Source organism: Pyrus communis, chromosome 11 (genome assembly GCF_963583255.1).
Source record: "Pyrus communis chromosome 11, drPyrComm1.1, whole genome shotgun sequence".
Classification (NCBI taxonomy): Eukaryota; Viridiplantae; Streptophyta; class Magnoliopsida; order Rosales; family Rosaceae; genus Pyrus; species Pyrus communis.
Window position 1 is genome coordinate 3,300,947 of NC_084813.1, and position 21,885 is coordinate 3,322,831.

The 21,885-nt window shown below is 36.8% G+C and overlaps 3 protein-coding genes across 3 annotated transcripts; 2 read left to right on the forward strand and 1 right to left on the reverse strand.

Annotated features, from left to right (window-relative positions):
* The first annotated feature begins 4,104 nt into the window (after positions 1 to 4,104).
* LOC137749508 (nuclear transcription factor Y subunit C-2-like) lies at positions 4,105 to 5,248 on the forward strand. Its single transcript, XM_068489607.1, has 4 exons — positions 4,105 to 4,227; positions 4,336 to 4,438; positions 4,737 to 4,807; positions 4,908 to 5,248. The coding sequence occupies exons 1-4, from the start codon at positions 4,105 to 4,107 to the stop codon at positions 5,094 to 5,096; spliced, it is 486 nt and encodes a 161-aa protein (XP_068345708.1). The 3' UTR covers positions 5,097 to 5,248.
* A 386-nt stretch (positions 5,249 to 5,634) lies between these two features.
* LOC137749505 (zinc finger CCCH domain-containing protein 14-like) lies at positions 5,635 to 6,693 on the reverse strand. Its single transcript, XM_068489604.1, has 2 exons — positions 6,029 to 6,693; positions 5,635 to 5,907 (listed from the first exon to the last, which is right to left on the reverse strand). Exons 1-2 carry the CDS (start codon positions 6,653 to 6,655, stop codon positions 5,635 to 5,637), a joined length of 900 nt encoding a protein of 299 aa, XP_068345705.1. The 5' UTR covers positions 6,656 to 6,693.
* A 13,479-nt stretch (positions 6,694 to 20,172) lies between these two features.
* Positions 20,173 to 21,258, forward strand: LOC137707568 (agamous-like MADS-box protein AGL19). Its single transcript, XM_068446464.1, has one exon. It carries the CDS (start codon positions 20,173 to 20,175, stop codon positions 21,256 to 21,258), a length of 1,086 nt encoding a protein of 361 aa, XP_068302565.1.
* The last annotated feature ends 627 nt before the right edge of the window (positions 21,259 to 21,885 follow it).

Genomic DNA, 21,885 nt, shown 5'->3' on the forward strand with positions numbered 1-21,885 from the left:
CATATTGATGAGCTATTAGCTAGCATGTTATTGAGCTATTGGCTAACATGTTATTGAGATATTTGCTAGCATGTTGATGAACTATTGACTAGCATGTTGATGAGCTATTGGCTAGCATGTTGATGAGATATTAGCTAGCATGTTGATGAGCTATTGATTCAGTCGTACATGCCACGTGAGGTGACTCCAGCTAACATGTTGATGAGCTATTGGCTAGCATGTTCATGAGCTATTGGTTTAGTTGTATAGGCCATAATATGTGGATACGGCTGACATACCATTTCATATTGATTTATTTCACCTGGGTTACTTATTCTTGTTGAGATATTTGACACGGCATAGCTATGAGACTGTTATTTTGGTTATGGTTTTGAGTTATAGTCATGCCTGTTATTTTCTGGGAAATTATACAGGTGTTACGGCGAGGGGTTACTGCCTTTGGTAATTGAAATTCATTTGAAAAATTTTGTTTCGCTCACGCACATTTTCTATTTTTGCACCCCTCCAGGTTTTAGTAGCAAAGTTCTGTATCGACAAAGATTTGTGGCACTTTTCAATATACATGTCTTTTTATGATGGTATAATCATTATCTTACCTTACTGTACTATACCTATGCTCTGTATCAAGCATGAAATGGGTCCAAACCCGCTCATCGCGCACTCGTGCACTTAAGCACTTTTAGGTTTTAATTTATTCACATTTTATACACAATCACACTTTATGGCTTCATCACCTTCTAGGTGTCGGCCAACACAGCTCGATTCGAAGTCCTTGTGGACATTCCGGGTCGAGGTGTGTAAAAGCCTTTCTCAAAAGTTTAAACCTTGTCAATGGAACTTAAAGCTTGCATGTTATTCCTTTTACAAAATCCTCAATTTTCATCGATCATCATGAGGAAATTGTACTGGAACTTTGGTTTGATTTATTGCCTTCAAGAGTTATGCTGATGATGTTTTCAATAAAGTTTTTCACGTCAAAACTCTCTTCCGCATAAACTAAGTATAGAAAAACCAAACATTAAAAAGCATTCAAATAATGAGAAGTTTACCAAAATAATTATGAAAAGAAATAAAACAATAGTACTATACCATATAAAAATACATTAGCCTCCAACCTAATGCACAATGGACGGCTAAGATTAATTCTCAGCCAATCCAATGGTTACCAATTTTTTCAATTTAATTATATATATATATATATAATTATTATAGTTTTTAGGGGTGTAAAATTGTTAAATTAATATATATATATAGTTATTATAGTATTTTTTTAGGGTTATAAAATTATTACCTTAATATTTTGCTTATCGTGTATTGGGTTACCCACGTGTATACCCGAACCAACTCGTTATCTTAACAGGTACTTATCGGGTTACCTGATTTGTTGTCGTGTCTACTCGAGCACCTGTTAATTTCGTATCGTGTCGTGTTAGGTTATCGGGTCGTGTCAAGAATTGTCAGGCCTAGCTACAAACAAAGGAAGCATCAGTTGCCTCGTAAAGAACCCTAGCCACCCTGTGGCTCTTCAAAAAAGGGCTAAATAAAAGGCCCACTTAATGGGCTATTCGGTCAACAAGTGCCCACTACAATTTGGCCACCAATTCAATATGAAGTTCATCCTGTACCACTATAATTTGGTCAATAAGTGATAGATTTTCTAAAAGTTCTAGAACTTTCGCAACACGAGCTTTAGCATCATCCACACTAATGGCACTCCTCATTTCCCTTACAAACAATTCAACCCATTCCACATCATCTATACGCAGGTTGCTTATTCCAACTGATGGATTCTCAGTAGTGGCTGAGACGATCACCAAACAATGAATGAAACGATGACCAGATGATGGCTAAGAGATGGATTCGTGAGCGTGCGAGGGATTTGCGAGAGTGTTGCAGCATTGTTTCAAAGCTACATTAATGGGAGTGAAGAAAGTTAAGGTTCCACTTTAGGTCCCTTCTCTCATCAATGTTGGATTCACTCTCAACATACCCTCTCACGTGTGGCAAATTTTCAAGTCTTAGACGTGAACAATACAACTTGGGTGACGTGGAGCACATGTGGCAGTTTCATTTTCAAGTCTACCACGTGGACAACACAACTTGGGGTGATGTGCTATCTTCACTCCCGTTAATGTAATATGGGATTCATTCTCACATGCCCCCTCATGTGTGGCAAATTTTCAAGTCGAAGACATGGACAACATAACTTGGGTGACATGGAGCACATGTGGCCATTGGGATTTCAAATCTGACACGTGGACAACACAACTTGGATGACGTGGAGCACATGTGGCCTTGGGCTTAACACGTGGGACAACCTGCTCTAATATTATGAAGAAAGTTGAGGTTCCACCATAAAACGAATTGGCAATATAGGGGAGTAGCCCAACTTCTTAGAAGCACATTCAAGGTCCCTTCTCTCATCAATGTGGGATTCATTCTCAATAGGGAGGAGGGACCTTACATAAGCTTATAAGTAAGTTGGACTGCTCCTTATATTGTCAATTGGTTTTATGGTGGAGCCTCAACTTTATTCAAAGAGACTGAAGCTGATCGAGAAGGGATGGAGCATAGAAGAGTTTTATGGATGAGTAGGCAGAAGAAGAACAGCGAAGCCTCTTTCTGAGGGCCGGCGATTGGTCTTCGAAGATGGACCACTTTCTTCCACACACAGCCACATACATCCTTCAACCTTATCTCTAGCTTAGCAGCGGAAAACTCAGGGAAAGCGGCATCTAAAGCTTGAAACACACCAAGAACACGATCTGTGACTTAATATGTACAGCAGGGAAGAGGGAACCAAGGCTTTATATATATATATATATATATATATATAGTCATCGATGAAGTCCTATTCCTTGTTGGAATATAATTAGAAAGGGAAATCCTCCTAAAACATGCATATAGAAATAAAGAAAACCGAATAGGAAAATGAAAACAAATTAAATCCTATTGCTGTAGTAGGGTGAATATATAAATCCTAATTTACACGACAACCGTGAGTTTTTTTATTTTTTTTTATTTTTTCCTTCAAACAACAGCAACTTGCACTTTTTCATTAAGCTTGGAGGTTATGAAGAATGTCTCCAACCAATCCATATCATTGCCTTGGACTTTTTATACCAATAACAATATTAAACCAAAAATATCCAATGCATCTCATTGTGCATGGATTAATTTGCCAAAAAGCTCTTTTTTATCCAACTTACAAAAATATAAACAATACAAGGCGTTAACATTGTTGAGAATACAAATTCAGAGGAACTTGTGTATAATAAGTTTGTTATTCTATGTAGTTCACTTATCTCTCAATATTTATTAATATTTACTGTCGTGGATCATCCTGGATCATGAACCTATAACATTACATTATGCTTTATTACGTACACATACAACAAATTGATGCATTTTGTGTATGAAAAAAATTGGCTTGCCCAAAACAGAATCCATCATTACATCCATCGGAGCATAAAATCCGTATTGTCGCAGATTTATGTGGGATTTTTACATTGTAGCATGTGAAACTCAAATATATATGGTTGTGTGAAAAACATATGCTTTCAACTGTAGTCATTGAGTAGGAGCACACTTCTTTTACATCTTTCATATTCACGTATGTAAAGGCCTCCAAAATTTAAAACAAAAAAACACTCATATATAGCACTAGATTCTCTCTTAATTACACATCATATCCTGATCATTAATTAGTAATATCCAGTTTCAGATTACCTCATATTCAATGGTCATGACTTCAAACTTATTGCTCTTGGATTCTTCTAACTTAAAGACAATTAAGAAGATGATTGAAAGCAAAAAAAAAAAAAAAAAAAAAAAAAAAAGGAATTTTAACGAAAAGCCCACGTTACTGTTCACTTTAACAAAAAACCACATTTTACACTAAAAAGTCAATCCTTGTATTATTCACTTTACCTTTTATTTTGTCCTTATCATTAAAAATCAAATTTTTTTCATTAGTTTTCCTAAAAAAAAACTCTACTTTTCCACCCACATCTCTCTATTTAAACGACTCAATATGCACCTCATCTAAAATTAAGTTGCTAGAAATTAACTAGCTAGAAGCCCTTGAAATACTTTAGCGTACTTATGGATTTGAACCATTCTATCAATTTCTCATCTTCTTCGAGCACTTCTTCCCCGTTCGATGATTTCATTCCATTGGATTCTTTCATGCTACCCGATTGCGACCCTCATCTTTCTACCAAAGAGGTGAACCTAGCTAATTTCCTTCTACTAGTTTCTTATGCTAGACATGATCATGTGTTTTTCTTTATTCTTTTAATTATTTAATTTTCTTGAAATCGTTTGATTATGCAGGAGGAAGATGATGAGGCGAAACGCTCTAGTTTTACTCAACTGCAGAAGGAAAATATAGATCTATTTTGGAATCAACAGTTGTTCGAGATTCAAAATACACCAGGTTCTTATTTTGTTGTTGTCTATAACTAGAAGAAAACATGTCATTTACCACATGTCATTACTACGGTTATGAAGAGCTAATGGTAAAAAAAATCCATTTCCACCACGGACATCATGATACACAATTGACAAGCCATCCGTGGTAGATTGTTCGTGGTAAATGAACCATTGTCTTGCAATAATGATCACGACTAGTATCTTCTACGCTCGCATGCCTGACTTTCGCCAACATCTTTCATTTTTATTGATTTAAGTTTCTAACGGCCACCTGTTGGCTTCTTATAATGTATAATCCACAGTGAGGAAAACCCATCACGAATTTCCTATTGCAAGGGTAAAACGAATAATGAAATCAGATGGAAAAGTTAAGGTTTGAACAAATTTAAGGTTTTGATTAGTATATAAGCAAACTCCTTTGTAATTTACTAAACTTTCTAAAATACTAATTAGATTGAATATCCTAATTTCAGTTGATTAGCTCGGAGACTCCCATCTTGTTCTCCAAAGCATGTGAGCTTTTCATCATGGAGCTCACACTTCGTTCATGGTTGCACACCGAAGAAAGCAAGAGGCGTACGCTTCAGCATTGTGACATATACAGGGCTATTCGGAATGATCAACTTCTTGACTTCTTGGTGTCTATCGCAAACTTGTTCTGAATTTCGGATATTTGGGATTTTCAATTTCGAATTCGTGAAAATACTGTTAATCTTTACTTTCCTTAATCGTAGTAATTTTCTTTCTTTTTTTCTTCCATTGCTTGCTAGCTTTCTCTTCAGTCTTTCGTTCACCTTCAATTCAATGTTGTACATCTGCATATTTGGTGACTTGTGAGAGCCATATGTATAAAGTTGGCTGAATGAATAGTAATGAAGCTTTACTTGAATTGAACGTTGCGTACAACCATGGACATTTCAAATGTATATTAATTAATTAATTAAAAAAAATCAATACGAGTAAAACAATGGAACCCGAATTTCTACATTTAAGTTTGGGATCCTAAAGTAACATATCAAAATCCACATTTCCCTCCCTGCAATGCATGGAGCATGCATGCCACTAAAGTAATTTACTTAATTCCTTCATTATTACTGTCTCAATTTTTATGATTGCGGGTTTTTTTTTTTTTTTTTTTCTGTACAAACAATATATTTACATTAAAGAAAAATGTAATTGTATTATTATTTTTTTTTTGTTTCAAAACGAGTCTGAGACGGCCAACTGCAGCTTCTCCTGCTCAGTAAGCGAGTGACGGAAGTGGCACCGGTGACCGTAAGGACACGCGCCACCAGCTAACACCATCCGGCAGAGCTGAGTCTTGTAGCGCGGGTGCCTCATCACGGGACGGAGCTCCCTAACGCCGTGAGCAAACTGGCAATTATCCCGGTACGGACACGTCCCCGTCTCCTCCCACTTGTTGCAAAGCTCCGTCTTCAGCATGCCCTGATTGAACACCTTCATCTGGCTTTGCTGCACTTTCCCACACACTACCATCACCCACTTTATAATCTTAATTACAATTAATTATTTAATCAAAATTCATTTAATTCGGTTTAAGTGATTAAAAGTTTGTAAATTTAATTTAACTCACAGTCATCGGTCTAGAAACGCTCGGGACACGTGGTCGATTCGAGGAGCGAACGGAAATGCTCTTGGGGAGCGAGATCCGGTCCGCGTCGATGAATCTGTTTCGCTCCATGACGCTCGTCGGACTGATATCGGAGGATTCCTCGGAAACGACGCCGTCCTGAGGACCGAGACCGAGAGATCCAAATCCTAGTCGCCGAAAGTCATCGAGAAACGACGTCGCCGTCGGACTCTGATACGCGGACGATGACGAAGACGAGGGGAGGAAGCTCTGGAAGGCGGCCTGCGAAGAAAGGAGCTTGACGAGGTCGGTGTTCACCGACCGGAGTTGAGCGTTCTCGCGGCGGATCGAGTTGAGCTCGTTAGTGAGGTTGCGGAGGTGAGAATTGCATAGATCATAGTGGTCGCGGAGCTCCTCGTACTCGAGGACCAGCTGAGCCTGGTTGAGGGACGTCGTACTGTGGTGGTGCTCGTCGGAGTCGGTATCGGAGAAGGAGGAGCGGGTGGACGGAGTCAGAGAGAGGGAGCTCGGAAGTGTGTATATAGGCTGGAAATTTGAGGAGAAATCGGAGCAGAAACCTCGGGAAGAATCGGGTGAGTTGGGGAAGGCGGTGTTGGTGTTGGGCTCCATGCATATAATATATTATATTAGATGTGGATTAAGGGAAAGAGAATGAGGAGAGTTGAGAGTGGAGGGGAAGCATCAAAACAGTTAGAGGCCATAACTGAATTTATATGTTATTTGTTGCTGTGCAGTTAGAGAGAGAGAGAGAGAGAGAGAGAGAGAGAGGGAGAGAGAGAGAGAGAGAGAGAGGGGTTTGCTGTTGCTGTTGCTGTTGGTGGAGGCGGTGCAATGCAAGGTAATGTTTGGCTTGGTGTTGAAGTATGTTGTGTGTGAGGTGAAGATAGAAGCTAACAGCTTAATGAGAGAGAGAGAGAGAGAGAGAGAGAGAGAGAGAGAGAGAGAGAGAAGAGAGATTAATAGCTTAATTAGGTTGGTTGGATTAAGACGGGCGTTGTTAGAAGAAGTTCTATATTCTAAGTAAGGTTTCATAATAATTGTATCTGGATGGTTTGCTTGTATATCACAACTTTAACAAACTCTCTTATATGGCCCCTCCTTTTGGTAATTGGCACCATCTCAATCAAATATTCAATGTGTCCATTTAGCTTCATGTGTAACCAAACAACCAACCTGTTCTCACTCTCGCAAAGATATTCTTATTTTATTTAGGAGAAATTAAGCTCTAATCCTTATTTTTTATATTCCATTGAATAAAATCTTATTTATTTTTAATTTTTTATCAAGGTCTTTGGATTTTAATTAACGTCATTTATTTAGTGTTAGAAACGTTACATTTAGTATGTTTATATTTATGGCTAAACTTTTTATCATATATTTCTATTTGTAGTTTGTACCCATTTTTAATTTGCAACCCTTTTTATAAATTGTACCAATTTTCTTTTAAATTTTAATTTGCACCCATATATTAATTTCTTTTTGTCCCTTATTTTTTAAACTTTTATTTGTATTCATAATTTTTTTAACCTTTTATTTGTACTCATAATTTATTTATAATGTACCCATTTTTCATTACAAATGTACCACTTTATTATTGCAAAATGTATCTTCTTTTTTTTGTAAGTAACATTTTTATGTAAAATGTACCTATTTTTTAATGTAAAATCTATTTATTTTTTTAGTCTAGAATGTACCATTGTTTTTTACATAAAATGTACCCACTTTTTGTTATATAAAACGTGCCCCTTTTTTTGTATAAAATGTATCAATTTTTTGTATGTAATATGTACCCAATGTACCAGTTTTTTAATTGTAAAGTGTAGCCTATATAAATGTACCCATATTTTATAAAAATAAAATAAAATCCCATTTTTTTATACCTAGAATGCACCCATAAGCAAGTATTATTGTTTTATGACACCCATAAGCAATTTTGAATAATTGAATTGGTAGTGTAAATGAAAGCAAAAAAAAAGGTTGAGTTTTTATTGGTATTATTGCATCTTTTTTATTATTATTTCATTTATGTGGTAGGGGAGGGACTTTAATTAAAAACTTAAAATGTATAAGGTTTGAGTTTATAACAGTTAGGAACCAAGGACCGCAACTAAACTATCCCTTTTATTTATGTCCACTCTATTTGGAACCTTCTCGTTTTTAGATTTTAGTTTTTATCTTTTACGTTTGAAATACGAGAAAACTATACAGGAGAAATGAGAGATAAAGAAGGGAGATAGGAGAGGAGAAGAAAATAATGAAGAGGGTGAAATTTCCTTTATCACTAAGACAGACAGTGAAAACCAAAGACAAAAGCCGAAATGGTAAATATCAAATAGACCCTTAGATTTTGTCTTTTTGGTTCAAGTTTTAGCTTTCAATTTATTCGTACTTTAGAAAATACAAGAACCATCATTTATGTGGATAAGTTTGCAATCATGTATCAATTTGAGTTTTGTGGAAAGATAAATTTACTAAAGCTTTTAGCTAGGAAAGTTAATGTATTACCAATAAGAGGTGAATTGTTGTGGTAATTAAGGTATTCTTTTTCAACTCATTATATGTTGCGCTTTTTCTACCACATGAGTATAATTAGTGCCGAATATCACTCTAATAGAAATAAAATAAAAAATTGGTCAAGTACATATATTTCCAACTCCCTTTTAATAAAATAAAATCTGTTTTGTCTGTCCAAGTTCCGGTACCTGTATACGTCATCTCTTAAATGCACGTTCTAGGAATTTTTCAAAGTGTGTGAAACAAATTTCAAAAGAAAAGTCCATTTTTGCTCACACTGAGCGTTACTCTCTATCTATAATTATGACGTGTCTAAAATACTAATCATAGAAGGTTTGCCCGCCAACTCTAAGGCCAAAGGCTGAGGCCGTCCAAAGGCAAAAAGAAAAGGAAATCATCTTTTGTCTTTGGCCTTAGTCTTTGGCTTTCGATCCACAGTCAAACCTTCTAAAAAATCCTTTTAGGTCTCTTCTTTTTCATCTCTTCCACTTACTTTTGTATTTTGTGTCAAATTGTCATGGTGAAACGTTGCAGTCACAAGATAGTTATCATCATTTAGCCCATGAACAAAGCCAACAGATGTTTTGACTCCAATTTGCCCCTTCAATATGAGTTTGGAGCCACACGGTTGCGCAGGTTAAGATTTAGCTAATACGACACTATGGGTCTAGTCAGTAAGGTACTATGATTCTCTTCAGAAAATTGACAAGATTTGGAGTGACACTATATTGTCCTTTTAATTTTGATTATGTTCAATAATTCCCAAATTCTCACTAGGAGTTTGTTGGTGTTGATTTCTGTTGTTAAGAGATGTGTTTCTTTTTAATTTTTAATTCTGATCTATATTTGAAATAGTGAAAGAGGTGGACTTATTTTGATTTATTGGATCTACTTTACTTGGTATCATGGAGTCATGGTAGTGATTAAGTGATACAATTAGACCTATGGGCATCGTAATCCCTATCTCATACTCCCAATACAATTTAGAGTTTTTGTTCTCACGTGATCTCCATCAATGGTGGAGCTAGGGTTTTCAAATAACTGGGTCCTAACTTCGACTAAAAAATCCTTCAATGGACCATTTCATCAAGCACCTAGTGGGCACTTGCTGATTCCTGCCGACAATTGCCAAAAGCTTATGCCAACGTATGTCAACAACTACTATGATCAGTGAAGGCTTGTCAAGGGCAGCTATAAGAAATTGTCGAGTAATATTGTTAAAATTGTCAAGGCTTGTCAACTGAGGTATTTCATTGCGAACTTTACACAATCAAGTTGCACACAAGAAGAGACAAAAGAAAAATAAGAAATGATAAAAGAAAACAAAATTAGAAGACAGAGGAAGTTACGATTTAGTTTGTTATAGCTGTTTATAGGGGTCAAATACAAATGCACAATCAAACATTCATAGTGATTTTGAAGTTGTTGGGATCATGGGTAACCAATGACTCCATTTAATCCCACCATTGATCTACGTGTAACACAAGATTTTATGATATTGATCTTTGTAATCTTGCGATTCCCAATGAACTCAGTTTTCAACAAAAATGATTGAAGTCTACTTGTTGCTTTGCCCATTATTCAATGAATGAAATATGAAATGTCATACTTTTTTATAAAATAAAAAAGACTAATCATAGTTAATTAGTATCCATTTACCTAATTCTCATAAAAAAATATATGAATTTGTTATGAACTTTCCTAGTCTAAGAGTGATTGTGTAAATCTTAGATTAGATTTGATTATAGTTATTCTTTTCTATATGGACTTGTATTCCTTGGGGATGAATGATTTCTTCTCCCATTTTATTGCTATAAATAAAGGCACTACGTACGGGGGGGGGGGATAACATATCCTTAACGCACAGTTCCCTTACAATTCTACATACCTATCTCTCCTCTATCTCTTCCCTTGCCGCTGGCCTTCTCTCCTTTGTCAGATAAAATAGGCTACAACACGTTATCAGCACGTTCCTACCGCTGTGCTTCGGAATTTGAGGAGGAGATTTTATGCATCAAACCAGTTCATCCATATCATCACTCACGCAATCAGTTTCTTCCAAAACAACGGTTTTTATCTTGATATTTTTGCAGCCCTGACAGCATGAACATTCACCATAATGCATGACCCAACTTTACGTTTTTCGAATTTTAGATTCTACATAAATTGTGTATGCATTATTATATTCATAATTGTTGAATTATGTGAATTTGATATTTTCCATGAATTGCATCAAATATATGTAGATGCATTAAAATATTTGAATTCAATATGCATTGAATTAATTGAATTGAATAAAGAAAAAAAGGCCATTTGGATTCTTCGAACCCACACTGGCAAGCCAGCCGAGACCATGGAGCCCCACTTGTTTCCAACACCAGAACTTGACGCCACCACTGGCGTTACCACTAATTTCTCGACGAATGAATGGCCTGCAACCATGTCCAGCCACAACGGCTGCTTTTTCCAACAACCTGAAGTCGTCCCGTCAAAATCGTGGCTGAGATTTTCGTAATCTTGTCGAAGTTTGGAAACCCTAACTCGAGCCTGAGGGTTTCTAGGTTCAACGACGTCGAGATTTCACTTTTCGTCACCTGGGAAGAGGTTCTACGGTGAACCATAATCCCAGACCGCCGCTAGAAGTAACAGGTATCGTGTTCTTCCCTAGCAAAGCACACCTAACACACAAATGGGCTGTTTTATTGGTTCAACGACATAGCCTTTTGGGCTTTGGTTCGTCTCAACCTAACCTAAAACCCAGCATTGGTTTTAGGCTTGCATGCTGCAGCCTATCGCAATTCCCCTTTAGCCCGCTCATGACACCAAACCACATGGCTTCGGTGTCTTCCCGTGCACGATGCCGCATAAGATCCCAGCTTGCAACTGGAGAACCAATACATTGCATGAGTCCCACCTAATCCACGCCCATCTTGGGCCTTTGATATATTGGGCCTTAAGCACCCTCGACCTAATCAACCAAACCTGCCCAGTTTTGGGCCTGAGATGCACAACACGCTTTTATTAAGCCCACTCGTGGGCTTATGCCTCATTTTGGGCCCCAAGTTCAATTGCCTAAATATTTTTTGGCCCAATGAGTTTTATATTTTTTCGCCCATACTTTTAATTGGCTTGAAGTCCAAATAATTAATTCAATTATAATTATAGACCTGCAGTTCTATTTGCATATTTCCTTGTTGCATATTTTTTTGTGTATATATTTGCGTTTGCTTGTGAGAACATATGAACATGAAATTCCTAATTATTTTGAAACCTAAAGTTTCTAAAAACATGCCTTGTTTGAAAACCTGAAGTTTTTCACTTAAAAACATCAACTATGAAAACTCGAAGCTTTTTCATGTAAATTTAACCAATTCATGTCTATTAGAACCTAAATGTTCTACTCCTATATGAATGGATTGATTTTTCTCCATTACACTAATCACATCTTGTCCATCTACTTTGTGATAAGAACATGTCGAATTTGAACAAACTTGACTTCACCATTTTGGAGGTCTCTGGAAGGAACTACCTCAAGTGGGTCCAAGATGTAAAGCTCCACCTCACTGCATAGAATTTACGTCCCGTCATTGATGATGAGACGGATAACCTTGTGCGAAGCTAAGAAAGCCACTACTATGATCTTTATCCGAAGATATATTCGTGACACTCTGCAAACTAAATACCTTGCTAAGGAGGATTCATCTGCCCCTACACAAAAGTGTGACAGACATCTTGGTTCAAATGATTCACACCCCGGAAAAGGAAACCCACGACACAGGCTTCTGAAGAGCCTACCGTGAATCCGATTGTTGCTTACTCATTCTATCCAACTCATGAGGAAATTCTAGATTATGGAAACATCCTAGAAAAGATGAATCCTCCTCCCGAGAATCGTGAGATTTCGGTTTATTATGCTAGCTTAGATGATGTGTGGCGTAGAAATAAGAAGATCGTCGATGATGCATTTGCATATACAGTAGCTACTGAGATCATGTTGAGGGATGACATTGAACCTCGTTCCATTGATGAATGTCGATGTCGAACCGATTGGTCAAACTGGAAACAAGAAATCCAAGTCGAACTCGATTTGCTTACAAAACGTAAGGTGTTTGGACCCGTAGCTTCTACTTCTCCACATGTGAAGCCCATTGGCTACAAGTGGGTTTTCATTCGGAATCGTAATGAGAAGAACGAAATTGTGCCTTACAAAGCTCGTCTTGTTGCGCAAGGTTTCTCACAAAATCCTGGGATTGACTATGGCAAAACTTATTCACCCGTTATAGATGTGATTACTTTTTGCTACCTTATCAGGTTGGTAGTTTCTGAAAAACTGAGTATGCAGCTGATAGACGTAGTAACTGTGTATCTCTATGGCGATCTTGATATGGAAATTTATATGAAAGTTCCCAAAGGACTTACATTGACTGGATCAAATATTTCCAAACCCCAGAACACGCTATCAATTCGACTGAGGTGTTCACTCTAGGGTTTGAAGCACTCCAGAAGAATATGGTATAACCACATGAGTAAGTATTTGACTAGTTAGAGATATGTGAACAATGAACTATGCCTTTGTGTGTTCATTAAGAAGTCACATTCCGGTTTTGCAATAGTTGCAGTATACGTCGATGACATGAACCTCATCGAAACTCTTGAAGAGCTCGCGAGAACTGCTGCACACCTAAAGTCAGAATTTAAGATGAAAGATCTAGGTAAAACTCGATACTGTCTCGGTCTCGAGATAGAGCACCGTTAAAATGGAATCTTAGTACATCAAACAAATTACACCCGGAAGGTGTTGCGCCACTTTAATGAGGATAAAGTGAAGCCTTCGAGTACTACTATGGTCATTCAATCACTAAATGCAAAATGAGATCCTTTTCGTCCGAAGGAGGATGATGAAAAGATTTTGGAGCTTAAAGTTCCTTATCTAAGTGCAATAGGCGCTTTATTGTACTTAGCTCAATGCACTAAACCCCACATCTCCTTCACTGTTAATCCTTTGGCAAGATAGAGTAATGCACCAACACGCAGACACTGGACTGGTGTTAAAGACATCTTCCGTTACCTTAATGGTACTACTGATTTGGGCTTCTTCTATCCTTACGGATCCTCGAGTGATACCGCACCCCCTGCTTCTCAAGTCGATTCTTGTTTTGTTGGTTATGCCGACGCAGGATACTTATATGATCCACACAAGGCGCGTTCTCAAACGGGTTATATCTTTACTATTGGAGGCACCACAATCTCTTGGAGGTCAACTAAATAAACCTTAGTTGCCACCTCGTCTAACCATGCTGAAATTCTCGCCTTACATGAAGCAACTCGGGAATGCTTTTGGTTGAGAGCAGTTGTGGGCCATATTCGAAGCTCATGTGATCTTTACCCCGCCATTGATGTCCCGACGATGATCGATGAAGACAACACAACATGTATCGAACAACTCAAGAAAGGTTACATCAAAGGAGACAACACCAAGCACATTGCGCCGAAGTTCTTTTTCTCACATCAACAACAAGAGTATCAGAAGATTGAAGTCACGCAAATTTGTTCACTAGACAATCTGGCCGACCTCTTCACCAAATCACTGCCGAAGACGACGTTTCGAAAGCTTGTTCAAGGAATTGGTATGCGTAAACTTTTTGAGTTATAACATTGTTAGTTCTCTTTGGAATTGTGTCAAATTCAGAGGGAGTATCGTGAGGAATACTTGCTTGATCTTAATGTACTCTTTTTCCTTATGATTTGGAGCATTTTTTCCATTGGATTTTTGCTACCTAAGTAGGTTTTAACTAGGCACCCACCTTGGGCTGGTCATATCTCTGATGACGCCCCGTAGACATTTCTTTTGACTTTGCATTTTTCACGCATTTTTCCTTAGACTTTGGATTTTGTCCCTATTCGGGTTTTTGCCATACCCTTAGGGGTTTTTTAATGAGACTTACTACTTTATGCAAGTTCTTACCTTATTGAGAATAAGCGTTGTTCCTTTGAATCAGTGTAGACAAGTTGACTTCCTTAACTTCTGCATGATGTTGAATCTACCTTGAGTATTTACACACTCAAGGGGGAGTGCTATGAACTTTCCTAGCTAGTTTAAGTATGATTGTGTAAATCCTAGATTGAATTTGATTCTAATTATTCTTTTTTATATGGACTTGTATTTCTTGGGGATGATGGATTTCGTATCCTTTTTTTACTACTATAAATAAAGGCGCTACGTAGGGGGATGAAGGATTTCGTATACTTTTTTTACTACTATAAATAAAGGCACTATGTAGGGGATGAAGGATTTCTTCTCCTTTTTTACAAACACATCTCTCCTCTCTCTCTTCCCTTGCCGCCAGCTCTCTATCTTTTGTCAGATAAAATAGACTACAACAAAATTTAATTAGTAAAATAATAAACTTTACCATTAATTATACTTTAATATCCTTTCACTAAGTAATGGATTACAGCGATTAACACCCCATTCTGCTGCTCTTTGGCAAACAAAAAAAATGAACTACACCCACCCTAGCAACTGCAGCGCACCTCTGCACCATAGAAAAAATAAATAAAAAAATAAAAAGTTGATGGCAGATTCGAAGGAGCATCTCCCACACCATAGTAACTTTTGTTTTTTTTAATATACAACAATATTTAACTTTAAGGAAGGGGAAGATTTGACTATGCCACCCAATACAATGGGCTATCTACTAATTAGGTATTAGACTAAACAAAAATATAATACGCTTTCGCAACTAATGTAAGTCGAACTTAAGATCTTTAGTAAATATAAATATATTAGTAGTTGACAGTAAACCTTTTAATCTCTCCTCATGGACAATTTTTTTTTGTACAATTAGGGATACCATATTAAATCAGATTCTGCAGGAGGTTTAATCAAATTGTGCAATTCAATTCTTTAGTTGCTAAAGTGCACTTCCTGTTTTTGTTGTTCTGTGGACCTATTGCGCAGGAGGTCTGATTAATGAGGGAGATTAAAGAGTTTTTTTTTTTTTTTTTTTTTTTTTTTTGTTGGTCAAAGGTAAACTTTATTAGATTCTAATTGAAACGTTTACATCTTGAGCAAGAATATTAAATAAAAACTCTGGACTAATCGCATCCCAATGGAAAATACCTCCATGCGAGGTTACATATTGTTGGAACTTGAGTTTTATGTGGGACTCCAAGTCCCACATCGCCCAAACCACTTTATAACTTCTTATTTATAAGTGAGTTCACTCACTTATAGTTTGAAATGAATTGAGTCAAAGCCATGGATCTTGGGCCTTAGACTTGGAGGGTTTGGGTGCATATATTAAATGTCAAAGATGGGCCTTGGGCCTTGGGGTTTGGATGGACAAAAAACCCAAGTATCATTTTTACGTTTTTTATTTTTTCATTCAGTTTTTTTTCTTTCTGAAATGATAAAACCGATCACATGAACTGTTGTAACCGTTCTTAAAGATAAATATGAACGGTTTCAACTGCTCATTTATGCCATTATATATGGCTGTCGGATCAGAAACAAGAAGAACAATCTTCCATCAAATCCTTCACAGTTCACAGAGAAACACCACAACCAATTCGCCAAGAATCCGAGTTCGAGTGCAAGAACTTGGATTAGATAGTTGTATCCTGCAAGATAGACGTCCATTGAACTGCTGCACTGGTGTAGAGACGAATTTATGTCTTAGGAGATTACTTCTGCAAGCCTCTATCTTCAAGAAACAAGTCAGTGATTTGTGATTTTATATATAATCTCATTAAGTGTTTATGTTTTAATATATTGTATTTGTCGTTGAGTTTTTTCCATTTGAAATAAAACTGTGCAAATTGTTATATAATATACACTTGACATTTGATTAGCTATAACACATATGAGGCGACAACATGATCAATGGCATTTCCACTCCGCTTAACAAACCCAAACCTCACCCTTCCTAATTGAGATACCAAAAGACCAATATCATGAATAAAGCATTCCAAAGTAGCATCAATCACATATTCTCCCATAAGCATTCAAATAAGCACCTGAGAATCCGATTCAAGCTCCACTTCCGCACAACCCAACTCGATACAAACCTTCAAAGCTGCTCGGATCGCAGCAGCTTCAGCCATTGCTACCGAGTTGAAAACCCCACCTCCTTCCCCACCAGCCGCTTGCAACAAACCAGCAAAATCCCTTAAAACCCACCCATAACCGCCTTTGCAAGTCTTCCCACACCAAGCCCCGTCACAATTAATCGTCATCACACCAAAAGGTGGCCTCTTCCATCGAAGCCGTTGACCCGCGAAGCTTGCTTCAATCCCCTCCTCACGCAGCCACCATCTCTCCTCTTCCTGCATTGCCCAACACGAAACTCCAGGAGGTGTCGCTGCACTAAATTCACCATCTCCACGGGATTAACCAGCACTCCTTTAAAGACCATTTCATTCCGGCTCTTCCATATTCTCCACGTAACAAACACACACTCCTGCATCAACTCCTCATCTTTCATTGTCGCGTAAACAACCACATAGTCCCTGCCAATACTCACGGAAATCCCTACCGGCCATAGATGCCATGTCCCGCTACAAAGAGCAACAGTACCATAGCACATGACTAAACGCACATTGGAAAAACAAGTGATGCTCCGTCTCCTCTGCTGCTCCACACATAACACAATTACTGTCCACTTGCATTCGGAGTTTAAGGAGGTTGATCCGCACAGCCAAGGAATGGTTACAACACCGCCATATAAAAAACAGCCAAGGGAGATTATAAAGTTTACGTAGGAGGAGAATGAAGTATTAAAGATTACAATCAATTACTCAATGAGGGCATATCAAATAAAGAGTAAATGGTAAGTTACTTATTTTATTAATTTAACTATTTTTTTTTTCAAAAAAGATTATTTAAATGCATAAACTAACTATGGTTAAACTTTTAGACACATGGCAGATGACACTTTACTGCAATGATGGATAGCAATCGTGCCTATGCACCATGGTGTGAGTTTGATTCTCAATGATTCCCTCCCCATAACACTATCGTTTGTCCAAAAAAAAAAAAAACTTTAGACACATGGCACGGTTCTAAAAGAGGGTAGCGCCATACCAAGATAAATTTTTCCATGTGTATCTGGACCGCAAGATGATGCATCTTCAGGATTTAGAGGAGTGAGCAAACACATATGGACTAAACTAGAGACATTAAACTTTATAACAAAAACCACTTATTATTACGATCTAGTTGTATTTCTCTACCCTTGTAAATAAGAAGTATTGGGTTCGAATATCATGAAAGGGGCATTGATGCTTGCCTAAGGTCCGCTTTTTTAGGTCATGTGAGGGACAAACTTATTGCAACCGCCAAATTAATCCAACGGTTGAAACTCTTAATAACTCATTTTAATGCGTTACATCCGATTGAAAACAAACAAACAATTCGCCCACATAAAACAAACAAAGTAATCCGATGACTCCCATCTTATTTCATTGGTCAGACGAGACAGAAGATTTGGTGGAGGTGAGGGTGGCGGGGTGTTGATGAGCAGCCATAACCATATCTTAAAGCTTCATGACGGAAATAGCTAGATAAAGTAAATGGGTGTTGAATGTTGAGCACAAATCGTGGACTACTGAGAAATGAAACCACGGCTTTATTTATTTGATCAATATCCGTCCAAAATCAGATTGGATTCATTGGAGCCATCTTGGAGTGATTGAACTATTCAAATCAGAGTTTCAGAATATGGGTTTTTAAACCCTAGTTTTAGGGCTTCATGGCTTAATCATCTCGATCCCTCGAAGGAAGAAACCACTAAAATTATAATTTTGTTTTCTTCTGCCGAAGATGATCTATATATCTAAAATATGTTAGCAGGGTGGATTTTACATTAAAAAGATGAGGAGTTTGGCTAGAGTTTTGCCGTGAAATAGAACTCATCGGGTTATTGTTCTTAATCGGGTGAAGTGAATTTATTCAAATAAATTATTAGAAGCTTCAACCGCTAGATTAATTTGACAGTAATAATATTTGTCCCTCACAGGACTTCAAAAGGTGGACCTTGAATGAAAAGTATCGTGGATAACAAGTTTGATACCAACTTATTTCTTAACTCTTAATATAAAAATATCGTTATACTCGAGCAAAACAAAATTTAGAAAATAAAATATAGTCGTACTGTCCAAAAAGTAGCTTACAATTTCGTCAAAAGTGAAACAACGAAAACTGCCAATGTAGACTTCTCACTCAGCACGGTTTACTAATAAAACTAGATTGATTAACTACAATAAACATATTTTGAGAACTAATGAATGTTTATTACGTTATCATTATAATTACTAGCATTTGCCTACATATTTTTTATGAATGAATATATTTTTTTAGAAAATAAGAAGGAGAAAGGGAGAGAGAACGTGGGGGAGTGGAAGGTTTTTTTTTTATTTTTTTATTTTAATATTGGAGGTATTTTAGTATCACATGTAGGTGAAGCTTCAATAAAAAACAGTAAAATTTAGACCTGTGAAATTACATTATTGCCCATCATTTTTTTTGTGTGATAGAAGACTAATTTATCTTTCACCCTATTTTGGCTGACAAGGAGGGTTTCATTAATTAGTAGAGATTATTATGTCATCAATATATGATTAATCATTACTGAAAAATAATCACTTCTACAAACCAAATGTCAAAATATGTTGATTGAAGCTTTTTTAAGTATTTTCCATAAAATTATTATAAATTGCCTCAAAAAAAATAAAATTATTATAATAAAACACGCATCCAATAAACACGTAAGAAAATCTCCACGGACTCAAAGACAAAAGTCTAATGGTGCTGGCTAAATAATCATTGTACGTAAAATTCGATTTTTTTTTTTAACAATACGTAAAATTAGAATTGAACCACGAAAGAATTAAGGAAGACAAATGAAATTTGAATAAGAGCTAATTGATTTGATGGGATCAAGATCTATTTATGGCTTGTAATATTTATATTTTATTTACCTTGACCAAAAAAATCAGAAATTATGATTGAGTTTATAATTAATGATTAGATTCTTGAGTAAACGGCAAGCGATTTCCTGTGCTATATTATTATTAGGTCAAGCCAACTCAAAAGGAGGGTTTTAAGAAGCCAGCCATTTTCTAAACGGAACATTTTCTTGGAGAAGGTACGTTGTTGATTACTTTTCTAATTATCTATGCTCTTCTCTTTACGTAATTGTACGCATTCATAGCAGTTTCCCTAGCTGTTTCACTGCCTATGGCTTTATGGTTGCGCATTTAACTTAAATCCCCTCAAAAGCTTTTGATATTCATGGCAGTACTGGTAAAATCATTTGAAGTGTCTCCTAGATGCTGTATTTACCTTTAAGTTTATTTATTTATTATTTTTTCGGTTTCGTTTTGCACATGTCATATATATATATGTTCATACACGTGAAATCATTTGTTCTTCTCTTTTAGGGTTTAGTTTTGAAGGTGGAGAATCTAGTTATTCTTATTGCACAGCACAAAAGTAAACAACCAAAACAAAAATTACTGTTTATGATCATATACAACTCTTTGAACTGATCCCATATTCTCCCAAAGATTAAACACAGTTATTTCTTTTTTTATTCTTACAGCAGATGAATATGGGCCGCGGAAGGCTAAACATGGAACTAATTGCAAACGAGAGGTCTCGGAAAACAACATTTCAAAAGAGAAGGAAGGGAATAATGAAGAAGGCTTATGAGTTTTCAACTCTTTGCGAAGTAGATGTGTGCATGATCATCTACGGACCAAAACTGACTGATCGGTCTCCAGAGCTCCAGACTTGGCCCAAAAATCCGGAAGAGGTAAGTCGGATAATCAACAAATACAAGGCAAGCACAATGTGCAAACCGGCCAAGAAAACCTTCGATTTGTCTGATCTATTGATGGACAGAAAGAACAAGGTATATGCTGATATATACAGAAAGCGTAAGGAGATGTATGAGACCAAGTACCCAGCATGGGATGAACGCATCAACACTTTTTCAGAAAGTCAACTGGAGGCACTTCTTAATGCGTTGGATGCGAAGCTCGAGTCTGGCAAGAGAATATTACTCAATAGAAAGAAAGAAGCTGCCGGGCATCAAATACTTGTCATGAAGAAAGAAGCACCAACAGTATTGATGGGTGGAAAACCTGATGTTGGTGAATCATCAAGCCGAAAGCATCCTTGTAACTATGAGGAGGACCAAAACCATATCAGCTCTTTCAGTAACAACATGGTAGATCATATGCTGCAGCAGTTTCCACATCAGCCTTGTGATCAAATGCTTCAATTTGATAATTCAAATGAATACTTGAGCAATCTTTTGGCTCCAAATCCGGGTCCAACGGCAATGTGGATGTTGAGGGAGAGCAACTATAGTCTTCAATTCAGCGCAGGTGCCAGCGGCAGTAATTCTCAATTTCCAGTGGCCGGGAATCAAGGCAATTTCAGTGATCCAATGATAATTCATTCTACAGTGGAGAATACGAATATGAATATGTTGATGGTGAATAATAATCTTAATCCTCCAAGATCGTCATACATGAGCCAGCAGTACTATGCTCGACTAATGCAGCCCGCTGTGCCCTACATGCAGTATCCAGTAATGCCAGCAAGTATTTCATCTCATCCGGTTCAATTGCGTGCTTCTCAAGCCAAAGATGATCAGTACCAGGATGTCAACCATTATCTCTGGTCATGAATAGCAAGATGGTTTAACGACTATTACTGTTTAATTAGTTACTTTATCTTTCTGTGTGAACTCAATCAATACTTTTGGGTCAATTCTTTCAGATCGTTAAGGTTTATGTGATATGCTAGTTCTAGAACCGGGTACTAAAATAAAATAATCCTCAGAAAAGGATGTGTTATTATTGTCATTATACATCTGATAAAATAAAATAGCTAGTTTTAGTGTTTCTTTCAGATAAAATGAAACTTTATTAACAATGATCAAGAATGTACATACGGCGGGCATTGCTAAATGTAATGAAGTGGTCACACGACTCACATAAGCAAAAAAACCACAACTTTACATTTACAAATTCAATAAGAATACGATACAATTTTTTATCCACGACATCCAATTAACAAAAAAATAACTCTCATGAAGATTAAACTTTCACTACAATATTGAATCACTTTTATTGCTAAAGACCTTAAGAGAGTCAAATTATACTTTTCCATTGTTGACTAACATATATACACCCTTATAAGTTTGTTATTTGTGACCATTAAATAAAATGTGGTTGTATTTGTATAAGTGGCTTCCTTGGTTAAACAACTAATTAATTTTATTGTTCGTATAGAAACTATAGAAACTATGCGG